At 39.7% G+C, this 26,474-nt stretch overlaps 1 protein-coding gene across 1 annotated transcript; it reads right to left on the reverse strand.

Moving 5' to 3' along the window:
- Positions 1-484: 484 nt before the first annotated feature.
- LOC137264879 (uncharacterized) lies at positions 485-14,445 on the reverse strand. Its single transcript, XM_067800227.1, has 15 exons — positions 14,351-14,445; positions 11,873-12,012; positions 11,215-11,295; positions 10,493-10,622; positions 9,704-9,897; positions 9,196-9,333; positions 8,508-8,725; positions 7,888-8,091; positions 7,243-7,404; positions 6,349-6,513; positions 4,702-4,806; positions 2,688-2,892; positions 1,887-2,149; positions 1,079-1,227; positions 485-643 (listed from the first exon to the last, which is right to left on the reverse strand). Exons 1-15 carry the CDS (start codon positions 14,392-14,394, stop codon positions 538-540), a joined length of 2,304 nt encoding a protein of 767 aa, XP_067656328.1. The 5' UTR covers positions 14,395-14,445; the 3' UTR covers positions 485-537.
- Positions 14,446-26,474: the final 12,029 nt, after the last annotated feature.

Raw genomic sequence — 26,474 nt, forward strand, 5'->3', positions numbered from 1 at the left:
CCCCATCCAGCGATTGCTGCGATTGCTACGATTGCAAGCGGCTGAAGGTTAGCGCTCTGTTGTCTGGCGAATCGCTGTACATTACTTGCAAGCCATTGGCTGTTTGCAAAGCACCCGTGATCTTATAGGTTTATCCCTATTACATAGATCGATGCACATGATGTTGATCACTGGACTGTCTGATCAATATTGATCGATGCACATGATGTTGATCACTGGACTGTCTGATCAATATAGATCGATGCACATGATGTTGATCACTGGACTGTCTGATCAATATAGATCGATGCACATGATGTTGATCACTGGACTGTCTGATCAATATAGATCGATGCACATGATGTTGATCACTGGACTGTCTGATCAATATAGATTATTAACAGACTGCCACCATATCGATGTAATAGTGCTGAGAGCTGCTTTGAACAGACAAACAAACAAGCTGTAAATGAAGTTCCTGAACATTAACAAAACAAACCACGGATGGGGTGTAGTGAAAAAACTTTACTTGGCATTATGAAGTATACACCAGGTGTATCATGCGCACTGCGCATGCGCATCGAGATTGTCATAGACCCCGTTTGGAAGTCGTGGTAAAAGTTCAAATGCGGCTTCTTCTTCGTAATACCTAAACGCCTGCAAACTGAATAGATACTTAACATGTATTGAAACAGCCAGATACATGAGGCGACATGTACCAGTAGGATTTCTACATCATGCAGAGATTCTATTTTCTGCTGTTGGAAGTAAACATGCTGTGTTAACATCATTCAGGCTGAAAAAATATTTGTGTGTATCTAATGTGAACATATTCACTGGCAAGCAAGATCAGAACGGATTCATTTTCCGTTTCAGTACATAAACACTGGGATAGAAATACCATTGAATTTCATAACATCTCTGAGAGCCAGTCCCAGCTGCTGTCTTCCTGTAGCTTATGTTTGTAACCTTATCGTGTACAGTAACTATTCCTAAAAAGGAATTACATTTACATGTCATTAAGCTCTTATAAATTCTGACAACCTAGCTTTGAATAGAGACATTGTCTCCAATTTAATGGATTAATAGATGTCCTTACGTGTTCCATGTCTTGTTTCTGGTGTTGTACACGTGGTAGCTGTTGGCGCCCATGGTGTCGGTCAGACGTACATAAAGAGAGAAGGTTTTGGGGTTGTAGCCGTCCAGAACCAAGTATTCTCCCTTTGTCTGGTGAAGACTTGGATAAAACTGGAGTACAAAATGATGTATTTTTTCGACCTATACAAAAGTTCACTAATATCAAAACGTGATATATATACATGACAAAACTCATATAAATGAAATAAACTGAACGTTTTCCTATTATTAACCTAACATAAAGTGAAGTTTACCTTTTGTTAACCTAAAACTTAGCAGATGACTTTAGTTTTTGTTTTGTTTGTTTTTAAATTCTTTTAGAAACGCGACTGTTTCAAATGTTCCAAATTTGGCTAATAACTTAAAAACCTTAATAAACTTCAACCAGTCACACTCTTCTACTTCCAAACAGTTAGCAGGTCCATTACTGAAGAATTAAATACAAAGAGAGGCCATATCTTTTTGGTATATGCTTTGGTGACTTTCCAGTTTTAAACTGGTTCTTAGTAGCTATATATTTGTCATGTAAACAGTTGCTGGTACTGCGTTACATTCTCGTCTTGTTTCCCCGAAACAATATATCTCTGTAACTTGTGTCTTCCATGATTTATATAAGATGTAGAAGTTATGAATTTAACATCCTATAACAGCAAAAATGAAATCTGTCAAAAAGTGTCCCAATCAGGGTTTTAACACTCTATGATTAAGTGCTTTAATTTTTATTAGATTTGAAAATTGAAAATTTTGAGTCAACTGCAGCCACTACTCACACTCCATGTCCGACCATTGTTGTCAGTCTGTCCACACTTAAACTCTCCAATGGTCTGCTGGAAACACCCGTACGCCAGGGCTCCTGCCTTCACAAAGCTGCACCTGGGACCCAGAGGATTGGACTTGTAGTGCTGCGTGATGAACCGCTGCACTGCCCGGAACTTGGGCACCGTTGTGGGATCCTGTCCCGTGTACTCCAACATCCCCCAACTACCGTACTTTGAGGGGGTACTTGTGTAGGAGAAATAATTAAACAGGCCTCCTGATAAATGAAATTGAAACATTAAGGTCACAGTCAATTTGTACAATTGTGAGTACATCTTGAGTATGTATTTGTTTCAGTTTAGATATATCTGTACGGTATTTGTGGTGTCGGTGATATCAGACTAAAATACTCAGTATATGTTCCATCCCATGTAGGTCGTATTCTGTGTTTGTATGTTTGATGAACGGTGGGGTAGGATAGCCTAGTGGTTAAAGCGTTCAACTTTGACGCCGAAGACATGGGATCGATTTCCCATATGGGTACCGTGTGTTAACCCTATTTCTGGTGTCCCTTCGGTGATTTTGATAGAATGGTACTAGAAGCCCCGTAAAACAAAACTCACTCGTATATTTGAATGCAAAACATCTGGTCCTGCACCCGTAAACTGTCATGTAACATACAAATAATGTGTGCAAAGTCAGTCTGTCCATTTGCGGTCCGTTAACGTTCAACGTATAATCTTATGATATGTTTATATACGTTGCTGCGTAAGGCTGTATCTGTGTGCCTGTTTATACAGTTCCACTCACGTTACCTGGTGATTTGTTGGCAGGGTCCTGAGTAACGAGTTTGAACCATGTGTTCATGATGTCAATCACTGGTTGCTCCATGTGGCTGTCTTTGTTGAAGGCTATTGCCTTGTCGGTCACTGCCTGTGTGTTCTGGCCGTGGTGGGATATGGCACTACCCTCCATCACGCCTGGTCCTCCCTCGTACATCACCAGTTGCACCCCGTGAGTCTGCCAACAGATGTCATTATCTTCTTTAAGTGGTATTTGGAAGCTGACTGAAGAGGAACAAACGTTCTGAAATGACGCCATCTTTATTGATATAGGTGCTTGTTCTTTAGCGACGTTAGCATCTGCTGCAATAAAAACTTGTTAAATCATAAAATGTGTTCCTTAACGGAGGCGTTGGTCAATGAACAATGGAAGAGCTGTCATAGTACAGGAGGAAAATGGTTTCAGTATTGTATTGGTATAGTACCTTACATTCTCCCAATCGCGTAAATCGACGCTTGCGCTGTTGATCATTCAGATGTCTGGACGATACTCGGTTACTTATAGACCGACGCCATATGGCTGGAATATTATTATATTATAGCTGGAGTGCACTCACTCACTCACTCACTCACTCACTCACTCACTCCTCAGATTTAGAATCGATTGGGTTGGTGGCGCTGAGCATCTTACAGCTCATCTTTATTGCATGCTTGCCTTCCCAAACCACAGCAACAACTGATCCAGATGTACTTGATAAAGGCCAGGGAAGAATAGTTTGCTTGACCGATCCATAATATTTTTCAAGGTCTGCCTTGGAAGCCTGCATCAATTTGGAGACAACCAGTTTGTAGCGACGACTTTCAAACCTCTTCATGATTTCTCCGACGCTTGTACCCCATCGGGTTTCCGAAAAAATACATGCACGCACAAGGCGTGACGCATGGTTGTTGCAGTCATTCATTTTTTCTCAGTATAAATATTTGAATGGCATGTAGTGACTTTTGTTGTTTTGAAACACGCAAACCAATCCGCCTGGACACCTTATCCCGTTCCCTGTCAAAACAACTGCCATAACCTTGTAATAAAATTACACACCCAGATGCAGAATGTGCTTTACTGATGAAGCATGTATAACCTACGTCACGTACGTACAAGTCAACACTCCTGCTGTATGTGTCAATAAAAATCATATTTATCATATTTTCATTGCATGTTATTCGTTGAGTATCAGTGAAATGGCACACTGTCAAAAACAGCGATAATCAAACGTTATGAAACACATCAGCACTATGACTGATTCAAAACGCCCAAACACCATAGCTTGTGCAGCTTGTCGCAACTATTCCTCTAAAAGAAGCTACAGACGGTATTGAAGGCCCACAACTTCTTCACCATGCCACAGCGCAAACCTATAAGCGGCCATGACAGAGGCAGTGCTATTGCATGATTACATAATGGCGAATCCATAAGAAGAGTTCCTCGCCATCTTCAGGCGTCTCCCCCCGTCAGTCACAGAATGAAGAACAGGTTCCAGGCCACTGGGTGCCTCTGTGCAAAACAACCCTATCGCTAAGACTGTCTTAAGTCAATGTTAAGGTATAGGAGTTAGGGGACATGTACCCTCTCCATGCACTAAGCTGTTGTGTGTCGGCATTTGCCGGTGCTGGTGTGTTTCATAACCCTTGTTTTGAGAATGTTTCATTTCACTCAAACTCTACGAATATTGATTGAGTTGTTTCAGCTTTGTCCTAACATGTCGTTTAAAGTGTCATTAAGCACAAAAAGTTGCATTTACCTTTGAGTATACATGACTTCACTACCTTTAAGTTTATATATGACTATCAAATGTTGCGGTGTTCCCATACTTTTTGTTTGTTGTATACGACGGGCGGTGGTGTAGCCTTGCAGTCAAAGCATTCGCTCGTCACGCCGAAGACCCAGGTTCGATTCTCCTCATGGGTTCAATGTGTGAAGCTCCTTTCTGGTGTCCCCCGACCTGATATTGCTGGAATGTTGCTGTAGCCTCATAGAACTAAAAGCACTCACCTTCGACATGTTCAGGTAATAATGGAGGCGATCTTCCATGGCAGGTACATCCTTCTTGCACAGGTCCTGAATCTGGGCCATAGACATGGACACGATTTCATTCGCCTGAAACACAGCATAGCACAACTTCAGACACAATTGCGAACACTCCCCAAAATTAAAAAAATTGCTCTTCACCGACCCATGCTTGTCTTTAAAAAAGCACTTAGGGAATCGGATGGTCAGGATCTCTGACCTGACCTTCGTCATACCCAATTTCAAAGGCTGGTGCTCATGATGACGGCCCGTGGATTATCCACTTCAGATTCAATAATTACAGACTATTGCGGAATGTGACGTCAAACAACAAAACATGCTTTCCAGCCAACATATCTGGATTTGATCAACCACCCAAATGGAAACCCAATGTGGTGAGTGGTCCTGTGCGTAGAGCTCAGGTCACAAATCAGTTGAAGGTAAGCAACGTCGAGCTCGGAAGTCCCGAGATGGGTGACTGTGTCCGGCAGCTTGACTCCAGTGAGTTTCTTGGATTTCAGTATTGCCCGACACCTTAGGCAAGTTAGTTTGTTTAAAATCTCCTCTGTTCACCCAGCAGAAAATGGGTACCCGGCGAGATAAAGTCATGTAACTATAAATTTCTAGCGCCTAAGAGGCAGCTTGGGTTAACCGGAGTAGACATGATAAGATTCTGCTTACAGCGTCAAGTGAGCAACTAGTCAGATGGATACTAGGCGTTGTATAAATGAATCATTATATCATATAAACCTTAAAGGGAATGTGTGACTGTAAATATTTTTCAGTTAGGTCCCCGTCATTCACAATTACTGACAAGCTGCACCATTAGTGATGCATGGGTTATTGTAAGGGATAGAGGGCTAACGCTATCATTTATACAGTTAGTCTCTGAATATGTGTTAATTTGATTGTAACAATTAAACCTCTTTAATCCACAATTATTGACAAGCTGCTCCATGAATGATGCATAGGTTATCGTAAGGGATGAAGGGCTGACGCTATCATTTATACAGTTAGTCTCTGAATATGTGTTAATTTGATTGTAACAATTAAACCTCTTTAATCCACAATTATTGACAAGCTGCTCCATGAATGATACATAGGTTATCGTAAGGGATGAAGGGCTGACGCTATCATTTATACAGTTAGACTAGCAATTAGTCTCTGAATATATATGATTTTGATTGCAACAATTAAACCTTTTTAATTGAAAAGGAAGTCCAGGTCCCGATTCCTCGAAACGAACTGAAGTCTGAGTTTTGACTTAAGTACCGTGACAAAATGCCTTTCCCAGAATGAATTGAAATCGATATGAAACTCAAACATAGAAATTTGAGTATGGTGGAATAGATTATTAAAGTCTTTGGGGCTTTTTCATTTTAAAAAATGCGGTTGAGTTGAACATTTGAAAGTAAAGCAAGAACTTAAGTTTGGTTCGAGAAAACTGGGCCACAGTTTGCAAATCTAGACTTGTTTTGCTTCGGGCGTTAGCACTGCAGGAAGTTCAAGGCTGCAGCAAAAATAACATGGTTCAGGGACTATAACACATGATATTTCTGCTTTTGTAATGTATTATTCCACGACAGAATATTCGAGTTTATTTTTAGATGCTTTGTCTGACTCGGCACCTACGTGTCTTTCTGCAGCCTTATCACAGCTGAAGTAGCCTGTGACACCAAGGGCCTTGAACTTCTTTATCTTATCTCCCAGAACTGCCACAGCAGTTCTATAGTAGTCCTGGTAACCTGTCTGCCATGCAAATATTGGGTACAGTTTGTCCTTGTCAGATCCGTACACCTGAAAATATGCACATGAATGTACATTAGAAACAGCTGTACGAATATATACTGTTTGACGTATGCGTATTATTTGAAATAGCTATACACATATATGAGACTGACCCAGCTGTTAGATGTCCAAGGATGTTATCGGGAAAGTTAGTGAGCGATATGATATTGTGAACAAAACATTGTATTCATGGCAAATTCACGCTTTTTATGTTTTTGGGTGTTTGTGGTTTTTCGAGTGTGTGTGTTGAAGGGAGGGTTTATCATTTTTAATTGTTATTTTATGTCCAAATAAAAAACACCTAAATTAGATAGACCAAGTGTGATATAAGTCGCGACTGTAAAAGTATTGAACGGCGAGTTATTCTGAGCAAGAATTATTTCCTGCATTTTTTAAAAATGTTTTCTCGACCATCGCAGTGGACATCATTGTTAGTGTATGACATAAACGAAGGATGATGCGATTACGGTTATTATTATTAAATAAATTAATACATCCTGTATTTATTAAGTGTTCATATTTACATGCGTATGCTTTACCAGATAGGGACCGGATTGTTTAGTAAAAAATACTGCTCAGTGTGGTGTTAAACAACAAACAAATAAAAGCGTCATTACAGTATGTGATACCGCAAGGTCCAAAAAGAGGTTTCTCAAATCACAGTCTAATGTTGTATTCAGCATTTGTTTCTCTGAAAGGAAGAAAGAAACAAACAAAGAAACAAACAAAGAAACAAACCTGGTTCCAGATGTCGGCAATCTCAGCTGCTCGCCTACCGTAATAAATCTGACCTGCCTTCCACTGCTGAGAGGCAAGGTTCAACTTCATACCCTGTTCGCCTGCGTATTTGCTCTGCCTGAATATACCGTTCCATACTTCGTTGGAATACTCCAAGTAAACCTTAAACAAGCCATACCATAAAAATATCAATGCAAATAGTACAAAAAGTCAGAAGTTTGGCGGGTTTGGGCATTTCAAATCGAGTGATCAAGTTGGAATACACCATTTCACATTACTCTTCTAATCATGATTCTCTTCATTTAGTCCTTGGATTTTTTTTTTTTTTTAAATAATTCATTCATCGATTTTGATATTGTGTAGATGGTTTATTTTTAATACTGGTAGAGTTTAAGTTCCAACTTGTCAGAGGTTGTATGCTCGAAAGGGGTACAAGTATTGTAAAATAATTGTCCTCCTGGGAGGATATGTGATACCCAAAACTGTCAGAATCAATAAATTGCAGCTCCCGTATATCTATGCATGTCTTACGTTGAATTTCAAAACTTAAATAGTTGAAGATCTTTTTGATGTTCGGAGGGGTTTATAGAAAGCAAAATAAGGTCAATACTCAAATATAAATACTGGCAAAATGCCGTGGATTACCTTCAGGTCTGGTCGGAGATTCTGCTTCACCAGCTGAGCGAAGTTCTTGACATAGTCATCGGTGGCAGCATGGGGGATGTTAAACCAAGGATTAGCTCCCAGTGTATTGGCTAGCTGTATCATGTACTCGATGGCGCCGCCCCTTGATCCAGCTTGAGTGTAAGCATCGGGGGTATTACGGTCCGCCCATGTTGTTGGCTCCGGCTGCCAAATATTGCATTTAAATAGAGGAAATGCAAGCCATTTCGGTTCTTGGCATGACACTGTTCAATCACGCAAGTGTGTACGTTTAATGCGCTTTCAAAAATATCAAACAGTATGTCTACGAAGGACACAGGGATGGGCTTTAGGTAGAGTTCCCATGGGTGGAATCGAACCCGTGCCTTGTGCGTGAATAGTGACGGCTTTAACCTCTAGGCTACCGAGCAGCCCAGGCGTACGAAAAACACATTTACCTCCCATTCATTATGCCAAAGCCAACGAAAACAATTCTGTGGTCTCAAATCACTTGACTACCAATTGTGTCGATTACATTCAAAAGAACACAGATGGCCATACCTATTTTCAACTTTTAAACTTTCAGTTGAATTATAATGTGAAAACATAGAAAGGGCAGTCACCTCGTGGCCGTTGGTTGACAAAAAGTCCATAAAACGGAGTTCTGAGTATCGTTTGAGATTCTCCAAGAAGACTGGATGAAATGGGAATCGATCATACACGTACTCGTATCCAGGGATAAGAACTCGTATGTTTCTTAGGGGATTCTTGGGATTCGTTGTTTGAATCGTCATGGTGAATCCTCCTGAACGAATATTTGGCAGTCTAACCACCATGCGACCTTGAATAAAAAAAACAGTTTAGAAAAGGTTAGGGTTTGAAACGCTCTTCACTTTGATGGTAATTTCTGAGGTTGTTATGAAGTCTTGAGGCATGACTGCAGAATACATTTCTTGGGTGGCGAGGAAACTATGCATGGGGGCAATATGGAAATACTCAGCGGTTAATATTTTATAGGGAAAATAAAATTACAGAAGTTGAAAATATTGTCATAATCTAAACATGTAACTGAAATGATTCTTATTTCGAACGATGTGTGTTTTTTTAGAAAAGTATCTAAATATATGTAGATCCATTTTGTGAGAATTAATGAGGCAGTTTTGTTAAGACTAGTAAAATGAAATGCAAGTTCTTGTAAGTATTATATTATTGTAAATTGTGTATCACTGTTTTATGCATAGAGGCATTTCCTCTGTATGTGGGCCGGTGTCACACGAACAAAAGCCATGAATCATCATCTGTGAAAAATACCTTTTCCATCATACAGAACATGGTGTTCGGTGAGTCCAAAGTCCAGAGTCCCTTCTCCATCATAGAGAACAGTGAAATTACCCATTTCTTCATGTGGCCCGAAATTTCTGAACATTAGTTGCACTAGTTTCAGTCCAGCTGATAACAGATATAAAAATTTGAAAATCTGACATAAACAAATTATGCCATTCAGAAATAATATATATGTATATGTAAATAAATATATAAACATCTTAGGTTTGAAGCATTGTCGGGAAATAGTTTACAACATTTTATATTCAACCTTGTACAGAATTCACAGTGTTTAATGTTACATGTAAAAACTGTAATGTTCTTTGTTCGGTACAAGTCCCAGTATGGGACTCAAAACGAGTTCTACCTTGGACATCCTTTCTCACCCAGATTCCCATGTATACGTTCAGGTAATATATATCCAACAAACAAAATCAGCTGTGTAACTCATACTGTCTTATGTACCCCTGTTGTGTGTGTAAAATGTTGTACATACGTTCAAGACTGGTTGGGTATCCATCTGTCCTCAAGTGCAGCTTGTCCCGTTCATTCGTGTTCCAGTCGTGTCGACCATCTCTCTGCGTGATCCACTCCTGGGAGAGCTTGTGGATGTCCACGAACTTCACCTCAGAGGAATAGTAGCTGATTCCAGCTAGGTTCATACCTACCGCCACATCCTTGTTCATCATTCTAGAGAACAAACGACGGGGCTTTGTGTTGAGGTTTATATTTGAATTTGAGTAATGTTCTTTTGGAGTTTCTTGGTTGCAGTCTTCCTTTTCGTCTTTTAAAGAAATATTTGAGTAACATGTTAGTCTACTATTAGATGGAAGGAAGGTCTTAGAGGTCATCCATTTGCCCACTGATATATTATTAACGGCCATTTTGCTCTTAACATCCAGTGTAATCCCTTTGTCAGGATTGTCAACATTGGGTTTTGTTTTGACGTTTTATATTCTACAAATGATCCACAGTTGACGCCATGGTCACTGGAGCTGTAAATACTGGATTCACTGTATATTGGGATCTTATTAACAAACACATCTTTTTGTAGAATTTCATGAAAGCGAAAACCCAATTGCCTCTCGAGAATGTTCTCAGCACAAAGAGATACGGCATATGATGTTATACAACGTGTACCGTTCTGCCCGAACGTCTAGTATCCTATAACTTTGTTCAGGTATCATCTTGAATTATATATTGTGCACGGATTCTTTTAATCTGAATAATCGTATATGTATTATACCGGTTTTGTGTATTTTACTTCTGAGTAAAAGCAACTTACATGCTTGAATCATAATGGGAGCAATCGGCGCCTTTATATCCTTCCCAGCACACACATTGACCGTTACGACAGGCGCCATATCTACATTTCTGGGTACATCCACATTCCCCGGGACCAATACAGGACTCTCCTACAACAAACACGTGTTATCGACACTGCATCTTAATGGTATAATGTTTTTTGGGTTGCATTATGTAAAGAAGTAAACTTGCGTTAAAGCCTAAACGTTATGTTGACTGCGAAACGCCGAATGGGTAGTGTATTAATTATAATTAGTTTTAACATCTGAAGCATTTCCAGCTCGGTATAGAACAAAAGACGTGAGATTGTGAAGTTGGTAGTATTCGTGAGAGTCGTAGTTGCGGTATTGGTGTGCAATAATGAACATCATATACTGAACCACAAAAGAACTGTTGCTCCGACACAGCCACACAGAAACCTAGCTTCTGTACCTGTATATTTCGCATTGAAGAGCATTATACAACTTTCAAATTCCAACGTAACTTCATATTGTACATTGCACGTTCCACTAAACCACATGTCAGCATCAAATTCTAAACATGGAGTTCATTTAATCATATCCTAATTTAACCTTTCAGATCATGGAATATTGTATTAAATTCGGAAGAACGTGGGAGGCAAAGTGTCAAGAAGAAATATTTCAGAGTCATTCCCAAAACCTTCAGCAGGAACTGTTTCGTGTGTGTCAAAGTTCCACATACCATTCTTGCATTGGCAATCCCATACACATCTACGTTGAGCCGGGTTCCATTTCCACCCGTCGTCACAAAGGCACGTATCATCTGGAAATTGTGTATAAATGCAACGTTGCGACCAGGGATGGTTCCAGTATTTCATTTACAGATACACATGAAGCAGAAAAGAAATTGCCAAGTTTCTTCATTGAACACCGATGACGATTTCAACATGCAGATGCGTTGAAATTAAAAGCGCAAAGGAATGCAAAGTCTTGGCTATTCTCTGAAACAAGTTCTGTTTTGTGTAAAGGAAGAACAACTGTGAAAAGTAGGTGAATGGCAAATAAATGATGACAGCAGGTCTTCCAGAAAATATAAGTAATCGAGTTATTATCCTAATGTTGTTTGTCCAAGTTATGCATGTCACATTTGGAGAAGACCACAATTTTAAAAAAACGGGTATTTAGAGAGAGAGATCATTAGAGGAATATTTCGTTATTAACAAAATGAAAACCACCTTAAATTAGTTATGAAAACGGGCAAAGCATCTCTCACGGTGTTTAAAAGTAACTAAAGAATATGGAACACTATTGTATAAATTTGAACACAATCTTCACTTTAATATTCAGCTATGCGATCTTTCCGATGGTATGTGAAATTGACATGTATGGCACGTCTTTACCGCTGGCACAGTGTCCATGGCCTTCACATCCACAATCACCATTGCAGTCGTTGCCATAGAAACCATGAAAACATTGGCACTTGCTGTTGATGCAGCGTCCGTTCCAGTTACAGTCGTTGTTACAGACAGTGTCGGCAACACTAGAAACAAATGAATGAATCTGACACTGTTCCACCACCCCTGAAGATTCGGGATAGAACTAGTCTCCAGTAACGCGTGCTTGGCGTAAGAGCCGAATAACGGGATCGGGTGGTGAGGCTGAACATCGTTGAAACATATCATCGTATCCCAGTTATGTAGAATGATGTTGATGTTGTTGATCACCGGATTGTCTTGTCAAGACTGGATCATTTACAGACCACCCTATATAGCTTGAATATTGCTGAGCATTGAGTTAAAGAACAAACCAGAACCGGCAATATCCCAGTAACGTCACGTCGTGTGACAGCAGAAAAGATTATACAGATATACCCTTGTAAGGAATCGAAATTGGCCTGACGAGCAAACACTTTAACCATAGGGCTAACCCACCATCCCTTAAACTATTAGAATAGGCCTTCAGCAACCCATGTTTGCCATAAAAGGCGATTATGCTTGTCGTAAGAGGCGACTAACGGGATCGGGTGGTCAGGCTCGCTGACTTGGTTGGCACATGTCATCGGTTCCCAATTGCTCAGATCGATGCTCATGTTGTTGATCACTGGATTGTCTGGTCCAGACTTGAATATTTACAGACCTCCGCCCTATATTGCTGAGTGCGGCGTAAAACTAAACTCATCCGCTCACTCACTCACTCACTTAAACATATCCCACCACCGATTATAGTCGGTATGGTATTGCTAGCGTTGTTAACGTTCCCTGCAATAATCGGGATCTGGGAATACTCCTTGTATTCATTAGTCAAACAGCACATATAGTGTATATCGACAAAAATAGTTAGAGATATGTGTAAATTTTGAAGTTATGAGTAATGATCAATTTATTGCCAATCTTATGAAATCATAAAAATACCAATATCCCCAAAATTTTATTTATCATGCGCTTGTCATTATAGTTCCGGCGCTATGTAGTTAGTTGTGCATGCTATCATTGACTTGTTTGCCGTGATGGAGCCACGTAGCTATTAATACGGAGTAAACCATCAAATTGCATTAGAACTTGTGTATCCTCATCTTTGATTTGGGGGACTGGGGTGGCCAAATGGTTAAAGTGTTCTCTGGTCACGCCTAAGATCCGAGTTCGATTCCCCACATGGAAATACTGCATGAGGCCCATTAATGATGTATCTCGTAGTGATATTGTTGGACTAATGCTAAAAGCAGCGCGTGCGTGCGTGGTCAGTTCAGTGTCTCTCCGTCAAGATTTCGGGTTAAAGTTGATTCTCTTCAAGCTATGCTAAGGACCAACCAACGGAATCGGGTAGCCAGGTTCGCTGGCTTGGTTCATATATGCCATGGTATCCCGATAACGTACATCGATACTCATGATGTCGGTGATCGGATTGATCGGAATACAGCTGAGTGCGGCATTGTGTGACAATGGCTACTAACTTCAAATCAGATGATCAGAGAAGTTTTGTCGGTTATGAGAAAACACCAGGAGGCCTTGTTTTCACGTATATTCCAACAAGATAAGATATGCATAAAAATTCCATGCGATATGTTATTTACTTAGGGATTGGTTTCTAAAACACGCTTTTGGTCTCATCCTTGACCGATATATTGACTGAATGAACGTGTTTTTATGCCACTTTTAACAAAATTCCAGCAATGGCCTCGAACCCAGATTTTGTGCTTGACTAACGAACGCTCTAACAATTAAGCTACCCATAACGCTTCAGCCAATTTTTGTAAAGATGAACATGAAGATTTTGTATGGAAACATTAAATACCCCCAAACTCTCATACATACTAACTAATTTCATTCTGTAACTATAAAAAAAAACATAGCATTCTTACTCTTTTTATAAAAGGATTGATAAAGTACTAAAAGTACAGCTGACGAGGTACGTCTAAAAAACCAAAAAGATGACATGAGAGATTAAGACTTTGGTGAAGCACAATCGGTGCATCTTTTGTTTACAAATTTATCTTTATAAGTTACCTACTACAATGGCATTTTCGCTATGCAGAATTAAGTGCCTTGCGTGGTCCGGATTATTGGTTCGAAACCCAGATTAACTGTGATTGTAAATGCTTGTTTATCAAGACCATACGTGTGCTTGTGAGTTAAATCGAAATTTCTAAATTTGAAATAAAAAAAAATATTATTTCAATTCGGAATTTAAAAAGGGCGGGTTGGATGTGGGAGACAGTAGAAATTCTTACAAAGTTAATTTTTCAATTTACTTAAAATTGTTAAAGTCTCTAGGGCTTGGCCTCCTACTTTAAGGTAACCTAAAAAGAACTTAATACACGACTTAACGCTACAGCAGCGTCGGCATTCTAATGCATGTACGTAGTGCAAATATATACATACCACGCCGTCATTGCAAGTGCAGTAATCAGTATAAGCCCATTCATTGTGTTCGCATTGAGAGAGACAGTGAACTATATGTCAGTCCCGCCTTAAATAGTTTACAGCCAATGTGTACTTGGGACTAAACCATTTTTCTTAGGAGTGTGCGGTCAAACCTAATCTGGCTTACCTGCATCTGGAATTAAATTAAAACAGTGAGGTCAAAGTGATAAAAGAAGGTTTTGAGGTTTGAGAACTTTCTTGCTGGTATCCTCACATTTGTGAGACACATTAATTAATGGTTCAGGACAAATAGGTGGTGCTGCCCCGTCCCTACACTGAAAGTGGGAACAGCCCTGTTGCTGACGAGTACCCACATGAGGTATATAGCTCATTAATGAGTTCATTAACGCAGGAGACATTTCGTTGAAGAGAATTTATTGTTTTCAAAAATGCACATCGATAAATACAGAAATACGGACCTAGATTATGAAAGATTTACAGTGGCCAGGTCGACGTCGGCACTTGCTGAACGCTGCCATGTAATGGTGGTAGAAAAAAACAGTCAAAGATTAATAAATACTTTTATTTAAATTATAGTTAAACAGTAATTGCAGTCAGATTGTATGATTTACGGTGAGTGAGTGAGATTAGTTTTACGCCGCACTCAACAAAATTCTAACTATACAGCGTCGACTTGTAAATAATCGAGTCTGGACCAGACAATCCCTTGATCAACAACATGAGCATCGATATGAGCAATTGGGAACCGATGAGATGTGTCAATCATGTCAGTGAGCCTGACCACCCGATCTCGTTAGTTCAAGCATAGTCGCCTTTTATGGCAAGCATGGGTTGCTGAAGGCCTTATTCTACCCCGGACCTTCACGGGTCTATGATTTACGGTGAATTAGGCAGATATCCGTAAAAGTTCGGATTATGTCAAACTGGACTAAGATATTATGTTCCACTGGCGCATTAAATACCATTTTGTATAATGTTATGTGCAGTTTATATTCTTCAAATGCTGATTTAAATTTTCCACCGTATCGTATCCTACAGGATACTTGGTTGTGTCATATATCGCTCACCCAAGATACTTGGTTGTGTCATATATCGCTCACCCAAGATACTTGGTTGTGTCATATTGCTCACCCAAGATACTTGGTTGTGTCATATATCGCTCACCCAAGATACATGGTTGTGTCATATATCACTCACCCAAGATACATGGTTATGTCATGTATCGCTCACCCAAGATACATGATTATGTCATATATCGCTCACCCAAGATACTTGGTTGTGTCATATATCGCTCACCCAAGATACTTGGTTGTGTCATATATCGCTCACCCAAGATACATGGTTGTGTCATATATTGCTCACCCAAGATACATGGTTGTGTCATGTATCGCTCACCCAAGATACTTGGTTATGTCATATATCACTCACCCAAGATACATGGTTATGTCATGTATCGCTCACCCAAGATACATGGTTATGTCATATATCGCTCACCCAAGATACTTGGTTGTGTCATGTATCGCTCACCCAAGATACATGGTTGTGTCATATATCGCTCACCCAAGATACATGATTATGTCATGTATCGCTCACCCAAGATACTTGGTTATTTCATATATCGCTCACCCAATTATCATATATCGCCTAGCAGTTTAGAGATTTTAAGCTTTAAAATAATGTGCACTTCAATCTCACTGATCAATTTAAGCAGTTAAAAGTTATCACTATATAATGCATAAGCATTCGTTTTACCAGAACGTCATTTGTTAGAATTACCCTGTCACTGTTACCTCTGGTTAACTAAATCTAGGGCTTCAAAAACAACCACAGGTTGTCCATTGAAACAGGACGTTGTTACGGAATTAAAAGATAAAATAACACATATATACGTCATCTGTGGCGATGACCTTCATATTATACTGTCCTTAGTCTGGTGATCTACCTTCAGTTCCTGGCGATCCATAGCTCAGTTTTATACTGTCTGCAATTGTACAGAAATGTTAGAGATAGACGCTAGTTTTACTTATGAATTACTGTGATATTCTACTTGGTTTTACTGTCCTTCGTTGACAGATTTTTTATAATTTACAGTCACGTATGTGACATAAAATTTTAACTGCTTGTTCTCTTCAGGATATGGCTAGAAAATTGGCGATGTGACGTTAAATAGTAACTCACTCAGTCACCCACCCACTCACTCACCCACTCACTCACCCACTCCACATTACACTACCCAGCACTAAACGCTGTAGGCAGCTATTTCTTTTACAAAATGTATTAAAACTGGACATTGTTCAATATACTGTATGCTCTCCCAATTATTATATTATATACCAATGCGCTGCTTTTTTTTTTAATTTTTTTTTTATGCTAATTACCTACTCCACTGTCTCACAACTCGGAGTTCTCAGAATTGGGGGTAGACGTTGCATCAAGGTAGTCATAGTGTATTGTCGCCTGGTCTGTCCGATTACAACACATTCATCTGAGTCTGCATTTGATTCTGTGCAATCTATCATATGCAATCTATACCAGTATCGTATCTGTATAATAAATCAATGTCACTTACCTGGGTTTCACGTGCTCGACGGATCCTGGATGACGAGTCTGAATCATGTGCACGTGAGTGAGTGAGTGAGTTTTACGCGATATTCAAGCAATGTCACGGTGGGACACACCAGAAATGGACTTCACGCACTGTCGCCACGTGACGACTCGAACCCAGGTTTTCAACGTAACTACCGAACGCATTTTACATGATGCCAGTACGTTTGTCACTTGATTTGGAATAGATTATGCTAATTGAGCCTTACCATGTGTTAATGTGATATATATCAGTATTGATTTGGTGAAATCATGTTTGAAACTTGGTAAAGATAAGTTTTATCACATTTGAAAAAAGTCATTCTATCGGATTTGCACATATTGATCTGAATATACAGTCAGGCCGCGTTAATCCAGACGCTTCTGTTTTTCATCAAAAACGTTCGGATAGTGAAACGTACGGACTACTGAAACGAACTTTTATGTACACAACTAATGTAGGGTTACTTCCCTTTGACATGGCAATACAAAAACATACGAACGTATACAAGTTTCAAAAGACTTTATTACAGTTTGTAGACATAATAACTTGAATAGTCATATAATAACCAATCAATACATACAATCATGTCTGGATAGATTATACATACACGTAACAAAACTCACTTGTGAAAGAAATCTACATGACGGTAACAGTTCTGAATGGTGGAGCTATTTACTTCGGACCAGGCAGTTTTCTCAGTGCTTCACGGAGATTAAGCGTCTGTGGCCGGTCTGTACACTGGATGAAATGCTGGATGAGATATTTCTTGTAGTGGGCCTTGAAAGTTCTCATGATGTCAGCATCCTTTGGCTGTATGTGCAATGTGGTATTTGGGGGCAAGAAATTAACTTTCACATTGGTCAGTTTGACATTGGCACACTTGTGACTGGCAGCATTGTCACGAAGTAAGATCACGTGTCAACCACGTGATTGCATCTGTCTGTCAAATGATCATAGCCAATCACAAAACAAATCCGATGTCCGAAATTGTGCTCTTGCCGATAGAATGTCCGAATTCTTGACCAAAATGTTTACACATAAGATCAAAATTGGCTTTAGGGTTTTCCCTTTTTTCTGTGTGCGGCAGTAATTTCACATCTTTTACGCCTAGGGGCGGGACTTGCCATTATGACTGACAAGCGTCAGGTGATCTCATTTTGACACGATCAGTGTTTCATACAGGAAGTAAGCATAACAGGTATTACTCCAACTAACCAAAAGTGAGACCTACTAATTGATCAAAATCACAAACTAACACATGTGGATAGTATGTGTGTTTTTCAGAGGTACAATTGACTTGCCTTTTCACGTGTTCTTGACAGGCATCACCGTTGAGGTCGTCTCTTTGCAGCATGTTTTACCACTCTCTGGTGTTTGGATGACTTGTGCAGTGAACTATTTAGATTTTCTATGATTGTGGAACGTCCGCCCGTCCGTCTGTCCGTCTATGCGTCCGTTCGTCCGTGCACATTTGTCTTTTCCGGAGCAGAACTTCAAAAGCGTTCACTATTTCTCAACCAAACTTGGGACATAGTTAGATCTGGTGGTGTACTGATGTCTTTTGGTAGTTTTGGATTTCTGAATGAAACAGTTTTTTTCGATTCCATGGCAACAAATTTGGTGATTGTGCTCTTTTCCGGACCCAAACTTCAAACCCGTTCACTATTTCTTAACCAAACTTGGCACATAGGCAGTTCTGGCCTTTTGGTACTTTTTTAATTCCGAATAAAATGTATTTCTGCTTCTGGCGACAAGTTTGACTTTAACTGAATTCGTTGGTAGTGCTCTTTTCTAGAGCAGAACTGTAAAATGTTTCAATATTTCTTCATCGAACTTGGCACATAGATTGGTCTGGTGGTTTACTGGAGAGTTTGGGTAGTTTTAGTATTCTGAAAAAACCCTTTTTTGCGTTTCTATAGCACCAATTTCGAGTTTGACTAAATGGGTTTGCTATTTTCCGGGGCATAACTTTAAAACTGTAACTATTTCTTCAGCAAACTTGACCCATAGGTAGGTCTGGTGGTGTACAGGTGCCTTTTGGTAATTTCGGATTTCTTCATAAAATATTTTTTGCGAGCCATGGCAACGAGCTCGAGTTTAACTGAATTTGGAGAGTTTGTTCTTTTCGGACCAGAACTTTAAAACTGTTCACTATTTCTTCACCAAACTTGGCACATGGATAGGTCTGGTGGTTTACTGGTACCTTTCGGTAGTTCGGGAATTCTGAATAAAATGGTTTATGTGTTCCATTCTATTCCATGTTTGGCTTCAACTGAATTTGGTGGTAGTGTTCCTTTATGGAGCAGAACATAAAAAGCTTTCAATGCTCTCCTTCCACCTTGCCATATAGACACCAAAACAGTTGACATCATCAAAACTAGAAGACATATCCTTGAATTGTATTTTGCCATTGCGGGAGATATTGAAGACTTTGTCTTCTTGTTCGTTCAGTCCCTGATGGTGTATTTGAGATGTGTGAGAGAGTGAAAACAACAACCCTGAAACAATTTGGTGTACAGCATAACAGATGCAGCAATATACACATATCCTAAACACATATATGCACACATATAATTCGTATGCATGCGTACAAATGTACAAAAGAGTTGCTTCAGTAAGCAATTGCTGTACAAAATGTCTTTGAGTTGATACATGGCATATAAAAAAATAATAAACCTACCAGCTGTGTGTGCCAAGGTTTATTTCACACCTGTGGACCGTGCTGTATCAAATGTCTGTCTGTACAGAACATAATTATATGTATAAACATGCCATAACGAAACATGAGTGTCATTAACCTATTCGAACAATGACCTACTTTGCAGCCTATCCGAATTTTCTCGAGTGAAAGTGAAAATAAACACCACAAACAACTCAGGTTATAGTGAATTCCATTTTTTTGTTTCATAAGAAAATTTCATTTACAAATGAATTCTAATTTTAAACTTTAACAACACCGTATTTATATATTTTATGTCGAGGTTTTGGCAGCATGCCTTAACTAAGAAATCACAGAGTGACCCTGGTTGGTGAGGTAGTAAAATGATTCACAATGCATTTGGTTACACCTGTTATGCGTCTTTTGCGCTTATTCGGTGTGGTTCTATAATATCAGTTCCGTATGAGATCGCTAAACCTTTCTAGCGGCAGTGCCTCGTTTTGAGGCTTCCACTCTTTCCAGATTTCCGTTTGTCCGAGCTCGCTGTACGACAGAGCATGCTGTACGACAGAGCATGCTGTACGACGTGTAAGCAAAGATTTGAAGAAGCGTCGTGTTCCAATAAACAAGTGCTTAGACGTATCAAATCATGCTGATTGATATTTGTGTATCCAGTTAAATGAATTCGTCTAAAAATACTGGACTGGTTATCGCCGAGACTATTCTGTTATCGCAATAACGAACAGATACAGAAGTAGCCTCAGGAATAAGACATTAATTAAACACACACGCATATGGTTGTAGCTGAACATGATATTTAAAACAATGAAAGATATCCATTACATGCTTATGTGGTTAGCCTTGCCTTTAATATACCTTTTATTAATCACATTACTAATATTACACTATAATGAATGTAGAGTGATTATGTGGCGGTAAGTAATTACCCAAGCTGGCTATGAAGACAAAGGGGCATTATTGGGGAAGGGCTCAGATTGTTGTGTTGTGTGGTGAATTAAATGGGTAATTAAATTAAAGGCTGGCTGTGTAATATGACAAGAATAAGATCACTAAAACTGAGCAATGAAATTTGAATTATTTATATGAATTCTAATTAATACACAAACTGCAAAAATACACAAAATCCGTTACTGCAACTAATGTATCCTATAGAATTACATTCACTTTTGTAATTTCACGGTAAACATTTTCACATACTGTTTTGTCAGTGCGATGGTGTTTCTCGTATGTTGAACTGGAATGATAAATTGTCTGAGCTCTCCTCACTTATGCCCATGGAATAGTCGAATATTCCCCAGGTTCGATTGCCCATATCGGCACAATGCGTGAAGAACTCATACGCACTCATTCACGTACACAGGTTGTGGTAAAAACTGTAATTTCGTCACATGCAAATCTTCACATACAACAATCAAAGTTAAGATATTTGCAAGTGTTGATGATATCCGTTTATCTATAAACTCATTATGAATTCATTGCGAATCTGAAACTATGTGTCTCAACATAGTTTAAGACAACAGAGCACGTAGCAAAAGATCACTGACCTACATTTAACAAGAGATTACAGTCAACAACTGATAACAGTGTACATGTTACGTAAGGTTCCTTTTTAACCAATACATTTGCATTTGTAACACAGGTTATTTTAGGGAATAAGAAGTTTGGATCAGCACACATGTACCTTTTTGAAAACTATAAACTGGTTCGCCAACACTGGCTTAAAGCTATGAACACACGGGACCATTTCGAAAGTGTTATGTAAGATGTCCTAGATTAGGGATAACAGTTTATCTGTGAAGGACAGATTCTGTTTCCCATTTGGGATTGGAAATCACACATTTAGGGTGAGGCATGTGCCAGTTGTAGTGGCATATCTGTATGATTATCTAACCAGTATGTAAGAGCACCCAATAGGCTTCTTGTATTACGTCAGTCTGATCTGATTTCAGAATAAATATGTCTGTGTGCATACAGGACTATAGTCAGGTTATGTGATATGCAGATTAGCATATTAGTTCCGGAGTATAAATCGGTATATAAGGGAGTTAGTAAGTACATGTTGTTGTATGGCACCTCAGCAACTTCGCAGCAACTTGCGAATAAGTAAATAAGCTAAACAGTTTACGAAATAACACAACTAGCAGACTGTCTTCCGGGCATACAGACTCCGGAAAATATAGGCCCTTATTAAAATTTCCAGACATGGAGCTAAGATAGTGTTAATGCACCTTAGCGATAAGAGAGCTTCGACAATCTAGGTCCGGGTCCAGGTCCTTCTGTACATATAAATAACACTCCTCCACTCCACTCCCCTCTCCTCCCTGACCCCCATAAATAAACACGAATTCAATCAAAAGTAATGCTTTATTGACGAACACAATTGATAAAATAGGTTTTTTATGTCACCAAAATAGTGTTTGTTGTGAGTGACATGACTATAGAACTGGTAAACTGTGAGTAATATGGTAAACGATACGTTGTTAGGTCACATTATTTTTTCTCAACAACGTCTACAAAATACGTTAATTACATGAGCCTTTTGAACAACATCCGTAACAATAGAAACAACAAACCCAACAACCCACCACCCACCACATCTATACTAACGACAGAAGTTGGATAGTGCGGAGTGGGTATTTTGAACAGTTATAGGAAGATAGTATATTTCCTTCCCGTGTTCACGTGGCATATCTGACAATGTCCATGAAAACAACAGATATAACAAACCCTACCAGAATACATATACCAACCATGCCAATACTGACGGCAGAGGGACGGTGGTCTGGTATGGATATTTTGGATCTGCGGTAGGAAGATAGTATGTTTTTCTCCAGGAGAAGATGCTGCAACATAGCCATCACGTCCAGTGTATACAGGCCTTCCACTCTGATGCAGACTTCCTGACATGTACCTATGGATGTAGGATAATGAAACAATGTAGGATAATGAAACATAACAAGATGCGTAGATATATCGAGAAGACGAGGTAATATGGACATAAACACCACGTGCTGGCCCCGAGACTAATTTGGAACCAACTGCGTTAGGCGGAGGTTTTAAATGCAATGCTCCTGTTCTTCAAATACCAAACAACAACCGGAAACAGCACGTGATGTCTATCGACATTGTAAACACAAAAGTAAACCAAAAGACCCACATCGGTTCCACTGTCTGCACTGATTTGCATCGAGTACGGGTACAGTAGTGAAGTATATATTATCAGGTGGTTCCCATGATAGCATCTCTGCTCATTTGTGACGTCATTGCGAGTTAAAGTCACAATATGATTTGGATGACGTCACCTGTGTTGACGACGAAACAATACAATTGTGTGCAGTAATCAATACGTGTCAATTCGCAGCGAATAGTCTTGCAAATTCCGGGAATGGAATACCGTTCGATCATCTTTTTCAACCAATCAGATTAAAGAACATGGTGACTTCTGGTTTACAAATTATAACCTTTGTTGGCATTCTATATCTGCACACGTTTAGATTTCAGTAAGGAGGCGCATGGTAGTCATCTCCTCTTACATATTTGAGACTTCACCGCGTACACAGGAACAGTTACACATTTGTTTCTACAGTGTTAAGTGACAATTTGTAAACGTATCTTCCGCATTAGTGATCAAATATTTAGAGAACTATTATTATCGTAACACTTGATTTGATGAGTTTATGAATCCGATGTCTTGCTCATGTAAACGTACTATCAGTTAACTTACAAAATATTTGTTTAATAAATTACCGATTTTACATTATATTCTGTATTTTGACAGGAATATTGTTTTTTTTTACTAAATCTGTTATAAAGAATGTTTTACGGGGTTATGTTTCTTCCAAAATATCTGAATGCAAACAAGTGGTTGAACTCAGTAGTCACAGTGTGTAGTTAAAATATGGCGATGATGATTATATTATTTTAGAAACCAGTTAAAAGAAATATATCCTATATTTTGAAATATACCATTGTCATTAAGGTTGAGTACGGGTTCAAATCCCAGATAAGACTCAACCCCCAAAGTACTAGAATGTGTACTTTACTGAGAAAATGTCATCCTAGATATAACATGTTACGTATGGTGGCGAATTACTCGGATCAAGATTTGGTTATAGCTATGTATAAGTTTTCTTCTCTGTATTTATTTCTGCCACTGATCATAAGCAATTTTAAACGTTTCGATAAAATCCCAAATAAGGATCACATACTACCTTAATATTGAAGAAAAACATCCGATATGCTCGAAGCGAGAAAAGCTTTATCGAATATGTCATCAATGTTCAAAAAGTGCCTTCGGTAAATATGTAGAGTATATTGTGTGTACCTATGTACAGACGATGTACAGACGATGTATGGTATCAGGGAATATTGCAAAATTGGGGTGTCAGGTTTTCGTTGAAAAGTGTTTGGTACCTGTCACATGGCAGTGTTCCCTTGGTGAGACAACGACTGAAACGGCATCTGTTCTCTCCTCAGCAGGCGATGGAGATGATGGCGATGTGGCAGGCACTGTCACTGTAGTAGACGTAGAAGTAGACGCAGCAACAGAGGTGATATTATTTGGTGTAGTAGAAGCGGAAGTGGTAGTTGCGCTAGCAGTGGTAGTAGCGCTAGCAGTGGTGACCGTGGCTGCAGCAGGAGTTAACGAAGTGGTAGCTGTTGTTTGGGCAGTTGTAGCCGATGCAGTTGTAGTCGATGCAGTTGTTGTTATTGCAGCTGCGGAAGTACCAGCCATTGTTACAGAAACAGTATTTGTCACTGACTTGACGTGAAACGAAGGTGCAGCTGGAGACACCGTAGAAGTAGTATGGGCAGTAGTTGAAGTAGATGCACCTGGCAAAGTGACAGTAGTCGTATCGCTAGAGATAGAGGACGTTGAAGATGCGATGGAAGGAGACGATGTCGTTGTCGAAGATGATGTGGTAGTTTCTGGATCGCAGGGGGCGTTCGCAAAATCGTCTTTGTTTTCCGGTACATGAGGAAAAGTTGAGTTGATGTAACCTGAAGGCATAAAAATAACATAGAACTCTAATATGAACACTGATATGACATGAATACGTGCATACGCCTAGTTTCGGGTACAGCAACGTGCAGTAAACTTGGACAAAGTACTGTAACTATGTGTCCCAGTTCACCCAGCTGTGAATTGGGTACCTCGTTAAGATGAGAGAGCCACAATAAACTCGGTGTGCCTAGTGGCAGCAAGAGTTGTATACTCCCCAGGGAGTTGAGATTGATAATACGATGTGACGGACATCCAGTGATCGAGGGAAACAAATACCAGCGCCTTGAGCAAGCAATACTTGCGCGGTGTGAGAGAGGTCGGATTGCCAAGTGCTTAGAGAGTCTGCTCGTTACGGAGAAGACCAGGGTTCGATTCACAAGATAGGTACAATGTGTGAAGCCCATTCCGGGTGTTCTCCGACGTGATATTAATGGCATATTGTTAAATAAAAGTGGCGTAAAACTACACTTACACGTAAGGCTATCTACCTCCTATTATTATAAAGGAGGCACAATTATCATATCACGAATTAACTCGTACCTCTATAACACTGTTTTAATGTAAGTTTCTTTTTAACAGATGATGTGGCAAGAGGCGGCCCCGGAGAAGATCTGAGATAGATGATACATAAGCCACGAGAATGTCTGTAAGCGACACACATGTTGCCCTCTTCGTGTCGACTCAGACAATCCTGCTTGCATTGGGAGCGTGTGGTTGACCGGGGCTCCATTTGGGTATATTTGGTGACATCTGCCTTTTTTTCATAAAACCAGCACCTCACTGCAAAATACATTGGTACTGCTACAGACATTACATCAACGTATCAGGCTACAATTCGAAATCAGAATGACTTTTCCGGGATCATGATACTTGTCTATTAAATGTGACATCATGGAAACTATCCAGTATGCAGTGTCTACGATCTGTCCTCTATCGCTTGGGTTTTGATCGTCCCGAACCCTGATCTCCCTTACCAACTTACTCACTATCCTCTGTAACACATGATAGTCCTCTATCTTTTCTGCAATCTCACCCTTCACCATCAACAACCATTCTATCCATTCTCAACTTTGTCCAGTGCGCGAGCAGTCACTATCCTACCTACTATCTACCGTTAAACTCACCCAGCTTAGTCGTCAAGCCCAACAAATATATACCAGCCCCCGATGGTCTGGGTTACAACTGGTCTTCAGCATATAGTGGAGCTTTATCGGAACGTATTCGGTGGCAGTATCGAGGATGCAATTATCCATGATTGTCGTAAGAGGCGACAAAAGGAGATCAGGTAGCCAGGCTCGCTGACTTGTTTGGCACATGTCATCTTATCCTAGTTGAATAGATCGGCGCTCATATTGTTGATCACTGGATTGTCTGGTCCATATTCTATTATTTTAGACCACCATATAGCTTGAACATTGCTGACTGCGACGTTAAACAACAACAACAACAAACATACCAACATGTATACTAACCACTCATTTCCTTAGCATCTAGATGAATAGTATCTAGAGAATAAAAGTTCTTCATGCCAGGGATAACAGGGTAGCCTCGAGGTCACGGCGTCACGCTGAGGACCCCGGTTCGATTCGATGTGTGAAGCCCATTTCGTGTCTCTCACTGACGCGATATTGCTGGAATATTGCTAAAAGCGGCGTAAAACCATATTCACTCAATCACTCTTCACGCTAGTAAGATTCTCTGCGGTCTTTAACCACACACCGTTTTGCTGACATACTGTGTGATAGTGTTCGCCGCAGTTCATCGTTCTGAACACCCCGGATGTAGATATCCGGACACAGTGTTCGGTACCCGTGTGGTCTGGTTCGGACTCTGCCCATGGTCTGTAGGA

The sequence above is a fragment of the Haliotis asinina genome, chromosome 15 (genome assembly GCF_037392515.1).
Source record: "Haliotis asinina isolate JCU_RB_2024 chromosome 15, JCU_Hal_asi_v2, whole genome shotgun sequence".
NCBI lineage: Eukaryota > Metazoa > Mollusca > Gastropoda > Lepetellida > Haliotidae > Haliotis > Haliotis asinina.

Excerpts from the sequence above, each read along its gene's own strand:
- LOC137264879 (XM_067800227.1), bottom strand. The coding sequence starts at position 14,394 with ATGAATGGGCTTATACTGATTACTGCACTTGCAATGACGGCGTG. Across the intron at positions 11,296-11,872 it reads CCATGGACACTGTGCCAGCG|ATGATACGTGCCTTTGTGAC; the intron begins GTAAAGACGTGC and ends CACAATTTCCAG. Across the intron at positions 6,514-7,242 it reads TTGCCGACATCTGGAACCAG|GTGTACGGATCTGACAAGGA; the intron begins GTTTGTTTCTTT and ends GCATATTTTCAG.